The following is a 15918-nucleotide window of genomic DNA, read 5'->3' on the forward strand; positions in this document are numbered from 1 at the left end:
TCTGGGTCTTTATACTATTGCTGTTCTAATTTTGGGCACCTGTGAAGTGGTTGTTAAAGGTGCCAAGTTTGTGGCATTTTTCTGATTAGCACAATGGGAACTATGAAGAGACCATGAAAAGGACCATGAAAGCTCCTGTCATTTGTGCCATTAGACAGAATTTGAACTCCCGACTCTAGAGGTATGTCTGCACAACAGTTAAACGCCCAGAGCTGGTCCATGTCAGCTGACCTGGGCCAGCTGCAGGTGGAGCCTGAGCCTGAATGTCTACACTGCAGTTTTATAGCCCCAGAGCCCAAGTCTTGTGAGCCCGAGTCAGCTGATCTGGGCCAGCTGCAGTTGTTTAATTGCTATGTAGACATAGCCTAGATGTACAGTTAGCACTGGACTGAATGTTACAATTGCTCTTAGTGTTGGTGACAGTCCTGAATTTTGATTACATATTTATAAATAATCTGTTCTTTTAACCATTTTGTTTAGCCATTAGACAAGGGGTTAACCATACTAATGGTATTCTCTAATGTAATTGTAAGGAGCATCCGCCCACATCTGTAATACCTTTCTTTGCAAGGCATTTGCTATCTCTCAGATGTGTATAGTTATAACAGCTGCAAGTCCTGTTAGTCTCTGTGGAAAATTGATAAAATAATGGAAAGTCAAAAGGGCCATAATTGTGTTGTGTGCTGGTTGTCTTGGCAGTACAATAACTGGGTCATAACCAGATGTGCATAGCAAACAAGACAGAGGTACAAGGTCACGTTCTTTAGAACTTCCTTCATTTTGTGTCTCAATCAGAGGTGAGTAGTGATGACACAATGGTGCATTCAGAGAGGCTCAAAAGATAATGGATTCAGAGGCAAATAATTGGATGTAGTTACTTCTCTAGAGACTGCTATCCGCACAGCACTAGTGGCTTTTATTAGGAAAAATTGTTTTCACAAGTTGATGTAGCCAGTTGGATTTCTTTCTTCAGGCATTAGGGGCATGCCATTGGCAGAAGTAATTCTGAGCTCTCTGGCTAGGTCCAGAGTGTGTCACTAGCTTTGGGAGGTCTGGGAAACATGAGCACGTTTCCTGTTATCAGCATGACATGCCCAAGTCTCTCAAACCGCACAATATTTTAAGATGAAGGGCCTGTTCTGTTTGTACAGGCACCTGGCCACAATAAAGAAGAAAAACAAAATAATTTTTTTAGAGAGATCCTTCCAGATACTTACTCTGAGGGAATAACAACCAGTAGTTTCATATTTCCTTCTGTTTCATGTACTCATCCTAACTACATATAACAATGGTACATACTGTATAGGGATCAATTCACAATTTTTTAGTCACTGAAAACATTAGTAAATCACCCCAGTATTGGCTATTGTATTAAAAGTTTTCAGTTCCACCACAAGAGAGATTCACCATGTGGAACGGTTAAGAACTGCACTATATTTTGGAGGTGAGAAAGATGTTGAACAAGTTGAGATTGCTCAAGGAAAAGAGATTTGCCTTAAATCATGATAGCTTTTCAAACAGGATGCCTCGAGTCAGGTGCCTAACCCTTCCCTGTAAAAACAGTGGCAGTACACACCCAAATCCACACAATGGATGGGGAAGCCACATTTAGCCTTTAGCTCAGTGGCTAGGGAACTCCCCCAGGATATGAGAGACCTTTGTTCAATTCCTTCTTCTACCTGATGAGGAGAAGGGATTTGAACATAGGTTTCATAGCTCTCAGGTGAGTGCCTTAATATATGGACTGTGGGATATTCTGATGAGAGGGGGTCTCTCTATCTCTCGAAGCCATTCCACTTTATATAAAAAATATGTATTGGACCAGAGAGACAGTATGACTCTATAGTCCGGTGCTTAAGGCACTCACCTCTGAGAGAGAGGCACTTTTTGAGAATGCCTACTGGATCGGGCCCTGCAGCCAGGATAGGTGTGGGAATGCTGATCTTCACGTGGTTTGAGAGTCCTGCTGGGGCTTAGGTGTGAGGTAGGCACTCAGTGCCTAAATTGAGGCATTGTGCCCAGCAGCATAAATATAGGTGCTCATGGGACTTGAACATAAAAAAATGTAAGCACCAAGGGATTTTGGGAGCCTCCATAACTAGGCAGTAGCCGAGCAGGGGTTTTAAGAGTTTTGGTGGCACCTACATGATGGAGTTAGGAGCAGAAGTCCTTTTGTGGATCTGAGCCCTTGTAAGCAAAACAAAACAAAAAATATGGTAAAGGACAAACATAATTTAAACTCTTGAGGAGAAGTCCAAGCCAGACTCAGAAGAAGAAATAAAAGGAATGGAGTAAAGAGAAAGTTGGGTATAACATATGAAGGAAAATAGAGAGTACTGTACAGTGTAAGTATCTTGGGCCAGAGCAGGTGTATAATATATAAACCAAGGTTTGATCCCATAAGTGCCGATAAATCATGAACACAAACAGATGGACTCATAGTTTTCCTTTTACTATGTAGGTTGCATAGTTTCATTGTATGGCACTGTGCCTGCGTACCCTTCAGCAATTACCTCAGCTAAGCATATTGTACAATTAGATTAATTAACCTGCAGCTGGCATGGTATAGAAGATAAATACTGTACTGAGTTTAAACATTCTATAAACTCCTCAGGTACATCAATTAAGTGGATTTATATCATAATCTCTGCTTTTCTTTCTAAATTATATGTTTTAAATAGAAATGGGCCTGTATCCAGACAGTTCTGAACTTCGGCGTTTACACATCTCCCAGTCCTCTGTTTCATACTGTTTCCAATCACTTTTGCAAAAGAGAATGGCAGCATGCTGATAGTCCATTATATGTGAGGACACAGCAAAATTGCTGGGTTGATCTTGCTAGAGCCAGACTTCAGTCCTGCACCTAGAAAGAGTTCAATTTCGTATTCTATAATGGGCAAATATTTCTCTGCAAAAGTCAGAAGACACTGGAGAAACACGCTACTGGCTCAGTGCCTGAGGTCTTCCATTAAAATAGCAAACGTCAGGAATTCAATAGACACTTGGACTGGGAATCAGGAGATTAGTATCTTAATTAAAACTGTCTTTAGATAGGTTTTTTCCTCAAAGCATTTTATCAAAAAAATCCTATTTAAATTAAAAAAATCCGATTTAATTGATTTTTATCAACCCTGCCCAGGTTCCTTCCCAACAATTTACTTCCCTCTCCCTCAGCTCCTCCGTTACCCCTGACTCCCCCAAGCCTTTGCACTGCTCCTGAGGGGTGCAGGAAATATGGTTCTGTATTGTAGTTTAAATGAATTATTACTCAGAGTTCTGTGTTAATATGCCTAGTAAGGAATCTATTTGTCAAAAAGCATTTCCTCAATCTTTTTTTTATTGTCTGTATTGTTACAGACATAGAATCATAGAATATCAGGGTTGGAAGGGACCTCAGGAGGTCATCTAGTCCAACCCCCTGCTCAAAGCAGGACCAATCCCCAATGCCCATACTTGCTGACAGGCATTTTGAAATAAATGACCAAAAATAATTGAAACTGGTGTGATTATATTGTGGTGTTTTGACAAACAAAATTTGCAGAATTTTAAAATACTGTGCACAGAATTTTTAATTTTTTGTGCAGAATTTCCCCAGGAGTAAATAAAGTAGCTTGTATATATTGCTGTTATAAGGGTGATTTTTTTTTAACAAGTAATGTAACTGATAGAGATTTATTTTGTTTTCTTCCACCTAATCTTTTTACATGGTAAGAGAATGAAAGGGCATCCTTAGAAAAGGACAAAACGGTAGAAGACCGCAAGTTCTTGTTAAACAACAGTCGTCTTATATTTGTGCCGTTGATGTACAATTATGCAAAAATAAGTGCTAATATTTTTGTTTTAAGAAGAAACAGCAGTAGGATTTCAAAAGGTTTCATGACAACTCTGAAGCAAATGACTAGGCTTGTGATAAGCCGTTGTTTATTTACAAAAATAAAGATAATACTTGAAATATTGGACACTTGGATATTGTAGAGACTTTAAGGATCCATTATTTTATACCCACAATTCCAACATATTGTCCTATCTTAAATAATTATTATGACTGGCAAATTTAGCTATTTTCAATTTTTTCGCTTATTGTACCCATTTTGTATAGTTTTTTTTATTCATAATGTAATTAAACTTTATAAAGCTTCTGCCAGACAGAGTTTTGTTTTTGTCATGTTAGGATAGTAGTGAAAACCTAATTTTGGATGTGCATTTTCTTTCCATAGTGGATTTGTTTAATTTGCACTAACTTTATCCTCTGTGCTAGAGAACTGTAGTTTAGTTTCCAGAGAACTGTGGCTCATACTGATATTAAGTTATATAGCTGGAGCCTGAGGCTGTTACGAGATGACTTGCATTGTATAATGTCCAGAAAAAAATCTCTGTTTCAAGCCAATAATTTGGAATAATCAAATTAGAGTTTGCCTCTGAAGAATCTATCACAGGTTTTATAGGAGACCTAAGGTATGGTACAGGACATTTAGCCCTGGTCTACGCTGCGGGGGGATCGATCTAAGTTACGCAACCTCAGCTACGTGAATAATTTAGCTGAAGTCGACATACTTAGATCAACTTACCGTGGTGTCTTCACCGCGGTGAGTCGACTGCTGCCGCTCCCCTGTCGACTTCGCCTGTGCCTCTCGCGGAGCTGGAGTACAGGAGTCAACGGGAGAGCGCTTGGGGGTGGGAGGGGGCGTCGAATGATCGCGTCTAGACTAGATGCGATAAATCGATCCCCACTGGATCGATCGGTGCCTGCTGATCTGGCAGGTAGTGTAAACATATCCTTAGAGTTTTACTTAGCCCTATGTAGACGTGCAATATGCAGCCCAAAAGGATATATTAAATAAAGCTGCTAGTTTTTAATTAACAATGAACTTTAGCATATTAAATTGAGCTCTCAGTAACCTGAAAGATGTGACTAGAAATGTACTCAAATTAAAACCCCAGATCAGAAGTCCAGCACAAAATATCAATTTAGTATCTCTATAATGAGTTATACCAAAATCCTGAATCCAAACACTCCTGAAACTGAGTTTCATCATGTAGATTGAACTATGAACTTTACCAAGTGTTGTGACATTTGGATTTGGCATTTTATAGAGATACTGTGATTCAATCCTGAGTCCAGAGTTCAGCTTCCACTGTTTGGTTTCATCTTATTTCTAGAGATAATACTTAGTTTATCATCATAATAAAAGGACTGTTCTATTTGTGGTGGCCATTGTTCTGGAAGTTTGAATGAACAGAATATAGTCCATGTTTTGGCCAGCATTCACTCTGTTGTGAACTATTGTTCAGTGCCTAATTATTGCATCGTTTTCCTTCCAACTCACTACTGAAAACCAAATTCATCTCTCTCTCTCTGATGGGATTGTTCATGAAATTACAGATGGATCATGGAGAATTCAGTATAGCAGTTTTTGGCATTCTCAACTCTGAGGGAGGTTGGGCTAGGAGACATGGACTAGCCAGTCACAGTCCTCATCTTCTCTCCCTTTCTGCGGTGCTTTGTAAGGCTCCCTTCTCAAAGAAGAGAAAAGCGCAGGGCATGGCCCTGCCAGCAGGCAGCAGTGGGAGTGGGGGTGACCTGTCAATCTAGGGTTTTCTACTGTGCTCATCACCACAGCAGCTGCTCACTACATATGTTTAAAAACACCAAATAGGCAAACTGAAATCCAGTTTCCAGTGGCAATAAAATCAGCCATGGCTTTCCCTGCCTCCTCCTCTCCAGTCTCATGCTCCCAGCAGCAGAAGTCCACTGCTTTGGGAGGCTGCCAGCCACATATTTTTGAGGGCGGTCATGGCTGCGTGGTTGCTGGTGGGGTGCACTGGTGCTTGTTCTGCTTCCCTTCCCTATTAATCCAGGTTTTGAAGGAAAATGAGGTTCTTGGTCCTCCACCTTATCTCAGGGGGACCATTTGTACTGCTCCCCTCCACGAGCCCAACATTAGCGGTTCTCTTCAGCAGCTTGGCTAACCCTGGGAGCCCAGACCCTCTGCTGTGATATCTGAGGTCCTTCAAAAATTATTTTAAAAAATTGGCCCAGTTAGGGCTATAATTAACATTGACAGTCCCCTAGCCCCTTTAAAAATCACCCCACAGACTGAGGAATGGGAGATACACTAGGAGTTAATGCTATTGTAGTGAATTGGATATTTTTCTCTTAAATTTCCTTTTGAATGTGTGATAAACTTGTATTTTTATGTCTTGAATCTGTAATATAGCTATCATAAAATTTTAGCAGTGTTTCCTTTTCATCCTTGTCATTCTAATTTGGTTTCCAAAAATGTTTATTGATATATTTTTGGCATTGTCAAGAAACTGTAACACCATCTCCTTACATTTGCATCAATATCTTCCTGCCCCAATGTCACCTTATTTCTTTCTGTTTTGACATTGCAATATCATAAATGTTCAATAATAGTGATGCAGGTTTAACTACCTTGGCTATTCTAGAACATTTACGTTTCAAAATAAATGAAAGCTTCTTAGCACAATTTATGGATTAATTCTTTCCACAAAATTTTATATTTAAAGTTTAATACTTTTCTTTGTAAAGCTGGCAAGAAAACATTTGAAACTGGATCAAAATGATAAATCCTCCCATCTATAATTGATTTACTAGAATTTTGGAGGACTAGAAGAGATTAAAATTGGATGCAGACAGACAGTTTACATGCTGATTTGCAACATGACCACTTTTGAAATTATAAGGGCCTAAATCTGTCTTGCTTTGGTCATACAAATAATCCCACTGAAGTCAACTCAGCAAGGAGAGCAGGATTTGACCTCAGAATACTAGACCCCACAATACGTGCTTTCCAACAAGCACACCAACTCAACCATTCATCATCTCTGTAATATGTTCAATCTGGAGCCCATTAAAGTGTTCAGTGGGTTTGGGATCAGTACATTCCCACACAAGAAAATGTTAAACTGGAGTTAAGGCTAATTGAAAACTCTGACCTGTAGTGACACCATGAACGGGAAAATAGTTTTTAAAATCACTTTTGTCTAATCTAGGACCATAAACATGAAAATGCATGAATCATAATTATATGGTTATCCCATGGTATCACTACAGGGCAGAGTGAGGGTTGTTTAGGTGCCTTGACTATTAATTTCTATATCTCATGTTCAAATTTCTTTTAAGTGCTTGTTTTTGGGATAATTACAACGTTGGGTTTTTTTACCTTTAAGGTACTGTTATTACTCCTGGGGGAATTTTGGTGCCACTGCGCAATTCAGAATATGTGCAGAATTAATGTTCTGTGCAGAATTTCCCTTTTCTCTGCAGAATTGGTGCTGCAGAGCTGCTGGCTACCATTAGGGACCACTGGACCCAGCAGAGCCCACCTCTCCAGCTCTCAAATACAGGACACTGCCAGGGAGGATGGGAAGGGGGAGCTGGAGCATTCCAGGTGGCTTTGGTTCTCAGTACTTCCTGAAGGAAGGAGGTGGCATGCAGGAAACTCTGTACAAGCCCGGGACGCAGCATCAGGCTTTTTCTCTCTCTGGGGGGAGGTGGTGAAGTTATTTGAGCTGGCGGATACCCCATGGCTGAGCTGAGGGGTTGCAGGTGTTTGGGCTGGCGGGTGCCCTGTGGCTGGGCACTGGGCGTGAGGGGGTGCAGGTATTTTGGCTGGGGGGGCCCTGCAGCTGGGCTCTGGAGGGGAGGGGAGTGGAGGCGGTATGTGTGTCTGGACTGGAGGATACCCCATGGCTGGGTTCTGGGGGGAAGGGGGTGCAGGTGTCTTGGTTTGGGAGGCCTTGCAGCTTGGCTCAGGGCAGAGGGGGTGTGGGTGTCTGGGTTGGGGGGGCGCAACTGGTTTTTTAGGGGAAGTGGTATAGATGTCTGGGGTGGGGGGCACTCTATAGCAGGCATCTGGGGGGAAAAGGGGTGCAGTTGTCTGGGCTGGGAGGGCCCTGATGCTGGGCTCTGGGGGGAGGGGGTGCAAGTGTCTGTGCTGGGGGGCACCCCATGGCTGTGCTCTGAAGGAAGGGGTTGTGGGAATCTGGGCTGGGGGTGGGTGGGCGCATGGCTGGGTTCTGGAGGGAGGGGACAGAGAAATAGGAAATGGGTTGTCGTAGGAGTTTCTTTAACTCTCTAATCCTGGGAAATCTTTTTTTCTTGTCTGTTTTGTTACAGTCATAGTTGCCAACAGGTATTTTGAAATAAATTTCCAAAATAATTGAAACTGGTGTGATTATATTGTGTTATTTTGATAAATAAAATTTGCAGGATTTTTACATCTTGTGCACAGATTTTTTAATTTTTTGGCACAGGAGTATGTTATGTGTTATGTTTTCCCCAGGAGTATGTTATGTGCTTTTTAACTTTCAGTATGTTAGATCTACATGCATTATTAACAAATATGGCTAAATATCATATCCTACTGGTTACCTTCCCAAATTATGGCAATATCATCAATGGATCCCAAATACAATTTTTTAAAAACGTTTATTTAGGCAAAATTACAATAAAATGTTAACATACTACAAGTAGTAGATTGTTTCTTGCACTCTGCATGATCAAAATAGGCCATATAAATCAATCTTTTTTCCTACAGAAACATCAGAATTTTTTATCTTCAGAAGTGAAAGTTACATCAAAGAAATTCTGAAATAACTTAAAACTTTTCCTGCTTTTTTACTATTTCAGCATTACCATCCAAAGCCTCTCTTCCTGCAAGCAGATGGGCTATAATGACTCCTATGCCTGTGTAGGGCTGGAGTAGGGCCTAGAGGGGTACATTCAAATAGCAGAAGAACACAGGAAAATATTTCCAGTCCAAATTATAGATACTCTTTTCTTTTTTTAAACTTCTCAAATATGGCTGAATGTTAAGAAACCATTATTTACAGTCCATCTCAAAGGAAGTCAATTTGTTTTTCTTTTCCATTCATTATTTATAACATTTATTTGTCGTTTTTGTCATTTTGTAGAGCTTCCAAGAGCAGCTGTCAGGATCTTAAGCAACATGACATTCCTTTTTGTGAGTTTGTCATACACAGCTGAGAGTGCCATTGTTACTGCTTTTATTACCTTCATTCCCAAGTTCATCGAGTCACAGTTTGGCATCCCAGCTTCCAATGCCAGCATCTACACTGGTAAGGCATTGCCTTTAGCACAACATTGAAAGGATTATCATTCTCTAACCACTGAAACAAAAGCAATAGAGGAAAAAAATTAAAACTGGCTTTAAAATGATAATCTTACTAAAGCTAAATAATGTCTAACTTTACTTTTTCCATTCAGAATTCCAGTAGTTCCTTGGGTGTTTGCTATGTTTGTTTACTAAAACGCGAGCCAAATGTTGTTGTTTTTATTTTGTACAAGTGAAGAACTTGCCATTTTTTTTTAGGTTATATTAAAGTTTTATTGTGAGGGGAAAAAATAAGGGGATATACCGTCACATTCATAGACCTTAAGGTCAGAAGTGACCATCATGATCACGTGCAAGTTACAGAGAATCTGCCATTAGTTTAAAAGGTCTTATAAGTTCTTATATTATTTAATATTAATTTCTTAAAAGCTAATTTTACTTTGACCTCCTCAACCTTTATAATATTCTCCCTTCCTTTCTCTCCGGTGACCAAATGACTCGTCTATGCCCTACTCATTCATCTTCCACCTGGACTACTGCAATCTCCTCCTTGTTTATTTACTTATAACAGCCTTGCCACAGTCCAGCCCATCCATAATGTTGCTGCCAGAATCATCTCTCTCATCACGTAAATTGACAGGTTTCAGAGTAGCAGCCATGTTAGTTTGTATTCGCAAAAAGAAAAGGAGTACTAGTGGCACCTTAGAGACTAACCAATTATTTGAGCATCAAGGATCTACAACCTATCCTGAAGGACGACCCATCACTCTCACAAATCTTGGGAGACAGGCCAGTCCTTGCCTACAGACAGCCCCCCAACCTGAAGCAAATACTCACCAGCAACCACACACCACACAACAGAACCACTAACCCAGGAACCTATCCTTGCAACAAAGCCCGTTGCCAACTGTGTCCACATATCTATTCAGGGGACACCAACATGTGGCCTAATCACATCAGCCACATTATCAGAGGCTCGTTCACCTGCACATCTACCAATGTGATATATGCCATCATGTGCCAGCAATGCCCCTCTGCCATGTACATTGGTCAAACTGGACAGTCTCTACGTAAAAGAATAAATGGACACAAATCAGATGTCAAGAATTATAACATTCATAAACCAGTCGGAGAATGCTTCAATCTCTCTGGTCACTCGATTATAGACCTAAAGGTTGCAATATTACAACAAAAAGACTTCAAAAACGAGACTCGAACGAGAGACTGCTGAATTGGAATTAATTTGCAAACTGGATACAATTAACTTAGGCTTGAATAAAGACTGGGAGTGGATGTGTCATTACACAAAGTAAAACTATTTCCCCATGTTTATTTCCCACCCCCCACCCCTCACCGTTCCTCAGACGTTCCAGTTAACTGCTGGAAATGGCCCACCTTGATTATCACTACAAAAGGTTTTCTCCCCCCCCCCCCCCACTCTCCTGCTGGTAATAGCTCATCTTAAGTGATCACTCTCCTTACAGTGTGTATGATAACACCCATTTTTTTCATGTTCTGTTTGTATATAAATCTCCTCACTGTATTTTCCACTGAATGCATCTGATGAAGTGAGCTGTAGCTCACGAAAGGTTATGCTCAAATAATTGGTTAGTCTCTAAGGTGCCACTAGTACTCATTTTCTTATCACTTAAATTATGTACCTGTCCTCTTGGAGACATTTCACCAGCTCGCCATTGCAACGTGCATCCAGTTCAAACTTTTGTCCTTGCTTAAAAAGTCCTACCTTATACAGCCCGACTGATTTCACTGGGGCTCTGTGTGGGTGCAAGGGGCCCCCTACGCAGAATAATTTACAGAATTGGGGACCATGTGTTGGCCCTGCTCTCTCGACTCTGCTGATGAAAGCAGCCTTTGCTTCTCCTCTCATTTCCTTCTCTCTCTTTGTGCTTTCTTCTGAGCTGCCTCCTTCATTCCCATGCATGGAATGACCTCCTCAAACCTGTACACCAGCCCACCTCCCTCTCTTTGTTCAAATCCCTCCTAAAAACTCACATCTTTCATCTCACCTCTGAGAACCAAGGGAGAGAAACACAACATTTAAAAAAATAATACAAAACTATCAAGATCATACCACCCTGAGTAACTGACCTGTTACATACCTCCCTGTGTAACAAAGCCCCTGGTTGGGCCCATCTATGGGGATTGAACCCAGAAACTCTGGAGTTAAATGTATGACTTTCTACTGCTTGAGTGAAAAGAGCTGGCCCAGTAACTTGGAGGCAGAAACACACTCATAAAACTCTTATGTTGTTCAGCCGCCAGAGGGAGACAAAAGTCCATGCTGGTATAATACAGATTACTCTTGTCCTTTTCTCCCTGTTTTTGTTGGTAATTAACCCTGCCTCTTTTGTCAAACCACTATTAAATTGTCAGTCTTTCAGGGCAGGGACCACATCTTTGAAAGGCATCCACCACTATTTTTGATACTCAGAAATAATGAAGAAATAATAACAAAACAAGCAATAATAAGCCTTGATCTTTCCCTGCATGGCCTATTTTGAACTTCTTTCAATATGCACCATTTTAGAAGGAAAACCATTCCACCTTTTCACTTTCAGTATCTTTTCATTTCTGTAGTCAGAAACACTAATTCTCTTAAAGGTATTCTCTTTTCCCATTTTTTCCTGGCTCTGAAGCAGTTCAAGAGTTTGTTTCTGTACAACATCTGTACAACATACATTAAAAATTCCATAGTTCTTGAGATGCACAATGACCTTATGAAACTCATGGTCACAAATGATTATTGAAGCTAGGAGTTTAGCAAGATTAAAAACAGGGATGAACATTTATATGATAAAAAGAAAAGGAGTACTTGTGGCACCTTAGAGACTAACCAATTTAGTTGAGCATGAGCTTTCGTGAGCTACAGCTCACTTCATCAGTCTCTAAGGTGCCACAAGTACTCCTTTTCTTTTTGCGAATACAGACTAACACGGCTGTTCCTCTGAAACCTGTCATTTATATGATAGACTATCCAGTTACATTAAATAAGATTAAAAAAATGGGAGGGATATAAATCCACATGCTTCAGGACATGTGAACCATTAACTGAGAATGGTAGGAAAAACCTTCCTCTATAGGCAAGCTATTCCATAATTGCCAACTTCAAAGGTTTTTTTTTTCCCATCTGTCTCTGAAGCACAAGTTACTGGCCACCATCAGAGACAGGATACTGAACTAGATGGACCACTCATCTGATCTAGTGTGGCAATTCCTATGTTACTTGGAGGCAATGCATCAACAAATCCATGGCCATTATTCAAGTACTCCAAACTCCAAAATGGAGTCACTTCCCCACCTCCCACCCCCGGCTATGCCCCAGCGGGTGAGTGAAGTACCAATGGACTGGGCACGCATGATCACTTCAGAAGAGAAGGGAGAGCTATAGGAGAAAGAGAGAAAGCTGTCTGGTTGCATGGATCCAGGAAAGGAGAGGAAGCAGTGTGAGATGGAGAGACAGGGAGAAAGAGGATCTGAGTTGGAACCTTGGGTGTCTGTCTAGTCTGGGGTGGGTGGGAAAAAAAGAGCAGTCTTCCTGGGATCCTGATCGGGACAGTGGGAAGTAGCAGCAGTGGGAGTTCTCTGTGGGAGCCTGTGGAGTGGGGAGAGACATTCTGTGCAGGGCACGAAATTAATGAATTATATCATACAGATGCTTGCAGTGATGTTGTAGTCGTGTTGGTTCCAGGATATGAGAGACACAAGGTAGGTGAGGTAATACTTTTTATTGGACCGTCTGTGGGTAGACGGGACAAGCTTTTGAGCTTCACAGATCTCTTCTTCAGGTCTCCTGAAAAATCAGTAGATTAGTTGAAGAAGAGATCTGGGTAGCTCAGAAACTTATCCTTTCTACCAACAGAAGTTGGTCCAATGAAAGATATTACTTACTTTGTTTCTCATATAAAATATAATGGTAGTTGTGATTTATGGGACTAATTCCAGATGATGGTTCTAGTGGTTATACAAACTAGGAGTTTTGCTCTCATGGTTTATGGCATCACCGGTAGTTTTGATGGAATTATTGACCCATAACTCACATTAGAGGCTGTATACACACAAGAACGAGTGCCAATAAAACATTCATGTGCCAATAACACACACAAAGGTTGGGAAATTCCAAAAAGTTAGGACTAGATTGAGCCTTTGCTGTATCCTGAGTATGGAGCAGTTTATAGCTGCACTGCCCCAGAGAAGATCCTCAGGGAGTAATTGTGACTCTTAAAAAATTAACGTTCCCCCTCTATTGCCCACTTACTAGTGTGGCGGGTGGATAATTTCCTACAGTTGTTTAGTAACGTTTAATTTTTCTAGACTTCTTTTGAAGGTAAAAGAAGATTTGGAGATAGCCAGTGTACACAGTTATACCAGTGGAGCTTGTAAATTACTTGTACTGTTAGTTTACAAGCTCTTCTAGCTTCAGTTGCAGTGTAATTTGTAAATTCTTTGAACCAAAATATCAACACTTCAGCTGTGCACTTAACTAGCTGTACACACGTGCTCAGTGCATCTATCTTTGTGTGGCCAGCTGAAGACCTAATGAGATTTTGCATAGTGCATTTTCAATTGGCAATTTACAAACAACCATTTCTTTGTTAAATTTCATTCAGTTTCTTTTCTCAAACAAAGCAAAGGCATTAGTCTTCAGTGAGGATTAAAGATTTCATGCCAGATTTCAAGTTTTGAATTTGAGTTTCCTTTGCTGAAGTCTTCTATTTAAAAAAGAAAAAAGTGGTTAGAATTTTTTAAATGGGAAAAGTGTAATTTTTCCACCCACAGTGAACAGAAACAAAACAAAACACAAAGCTCTTAAACTTTCTAAAAACAAACAACAAGAAGTTGACTTCAGGGCAGAGGCTAAACTTGGAAAATTTCAGCTCAAAAGATAAAATGATTCAGTAGATTATAAAAGTTTGTGAAGAAAGAGGGTTATATTTTGCAATCTAAACCATTTTGCATTCACTAGTAACTTCTACTGTTCCTACATATAGTAATATACCGTAAACTGGTTCAACTTCTTTTCTAGGAAAGGTGCAGTGTACAACTCACACAGAATAGATTTTTAAAATCTCTTTGCTACTACCATTGGAAATGCAACACTGGTAGCAAATATTGCAGATTTCTGTAAGCAGACTGTTAGTAGCTGCTATAATCATCTTTTCTCCTGTGGGAAAGCTTCAAGTGCTGCAGCATTCCGTCAACAGCAAAAAGGACAGATCCCCAAAATTGCTGACTGAAAATCTTGCCTTGGGGTACTATACACAGCATCAGATTTTGTGCACACACAAAAAATCCGATGAAGTGAGCTGTAGCTCACGAAAGCTCATGCTCAAATAAATTGGTTAGTCTCTAAGGTGCCACAAGTACTCCTTTTCTTTTTGCGAATACAGACTAACACGGCTGTTACTCTGAAACAAAAAATCCTGTATGCCAAATTGTATTGTTTTACAATTATTTACATTATTTTATTGTAAAATAAAGCAAAGTGCAATACAATGACTTACTATCAAATCTCAGTTTTGTTCCATTATATGACTTTGAAAGTGAAAAATGAATACCGCAATTAGTTGTTTATGCTTTGCTTTGGAAGCTCCTCTGGAAGAGCCATTGTAGTAATGACTATGTTGTTTTGATAGTTTATTACCTTCCATTTCACATACACTGTATGAAAAAAATATAAGTATCAAGTTCTGCTTTGCACAAGGGGCAAAATTGCATCCCAAGCTCCATGATATACTGAGAGAATGTATACTGCTGCAGGCTTCCCTCTGTGCTACCAACTAGCTGCAGGTCAGCATGTTCCTGTCCCCTTCCCCTAAGGGTGAATTTTTTCCCCTGAGGGACACAGAGGAAGAAGTCCATGTGCTCCTTGAGTGCAGGGTTTGCAATTGTTCCCTAGTTCTTGCCTGAGCTGGATGAATATGGAAGGTGGGGGGCAGGGGGCGGCAAGCATTCTCCTTATCCCCTTAGCTCCTGTTCTAGGGCCAAGGACAGTCTGGCCCAGAATGGATGGGAGAGCAGGACAGCTTTCTGTAATAACTGAAAACCAAGCAAGACAGAGGTAGCAAGGTCATTGAATGCAAAGGATGGCTCAGAAGGATGTAACTGGAAGAATGAAGGTAAATTAGAGGGAGTGGGGAAGGAGAATAAAACAGTGTGAGGGGATTTTTTGCAGAAAGTTGGGAAGAGCAACAAGATGGGCAGTACACAGGGCCAGATCCTGACTTGCTGTAAATTGATATAGCGAAGGACTGATGCTTAAAGAGCGTTCCACATTGTCCTACTCTTCAATCTTATATTTGTGCGCTACCTCAGAGCAGGTACTGCCTGGTGGAGTCAGTTAATCAAGTTATCATTTTCCTATTTGTCCTTTTGATAAATATTGAGAGAGAAAATGTTCAGAATGGGTGAAAAGGTTGGAATTATGTCCTTCTCGCATTCATATTCAATATTTTATTCTCCTGGGAGCTAACAGTTCTGAAGTTGTTCCCTCAGAAGAAAATAAAATTTGTTAGTCTCTAAGGTGCCACAAGTACTCCTTTTCTTTTTGCGAATACAGACTAACACGGCTGCTACTCTAAATCCCTCAAAAGAGACCTTCTTTTAGAAAGAATTAAAGATATTAAAGCCCACCCTGTTGGGAGATTGAGAGGTCTTTCTAATTCCACACAGAATTATTATTAAGATCTTAGGTTCACAGTCGACGCACTAATTATGGTCCCAGGGATGAAGCCCCTCGCCCTGCCTATGGCCCAGATCCCTGTGCAGACCCAGGAGGGGTGGGGCTGGCTGGTTGTTG

At 40.6% G+C, this 15918-nt stretch overlaps 1 protein-coding gene across 3 annotated transcripts in view; it reads left to right on the forward strand.

Moving 5' to 3' along the window:
* The window catches only part of SLCO5A1 (solute carrier organic anion transporter family member 5A1), a 114395-nt gene that overhangs the window by 63098 nt on the left and 35379 nt on the right, over window positions 1-15918 (forward strand). For all 3 annotated transcript variants that reach the window (XM_073329395.1, XM_073329393.1, XM_073329394.1), the window contains exon 5: window positions 8941-9105. In XM_073329395.1, the coding sequence (XP_073185496.1) occupies window positions 8941-9105 (165 nt within the window). The remainder of the gene's footprint in view (window positions 1-8940; window positions 9106-15918) is intronic.

The sequence above is a fragment of the Lepidochelys kempii genome, chromosome 2 (genome assembly GCF_965140265.1).
Source record: "Lepidochelys kempii isolate rLepKem1 chromosome 2, rLepKem1.hap2, whole genome shotgun sequence".
NCBI lineage: Eukaryota > Metazoa > Chordata > Testudines > Cheloniidae > Lepidochelys > Lepidochelys kempii.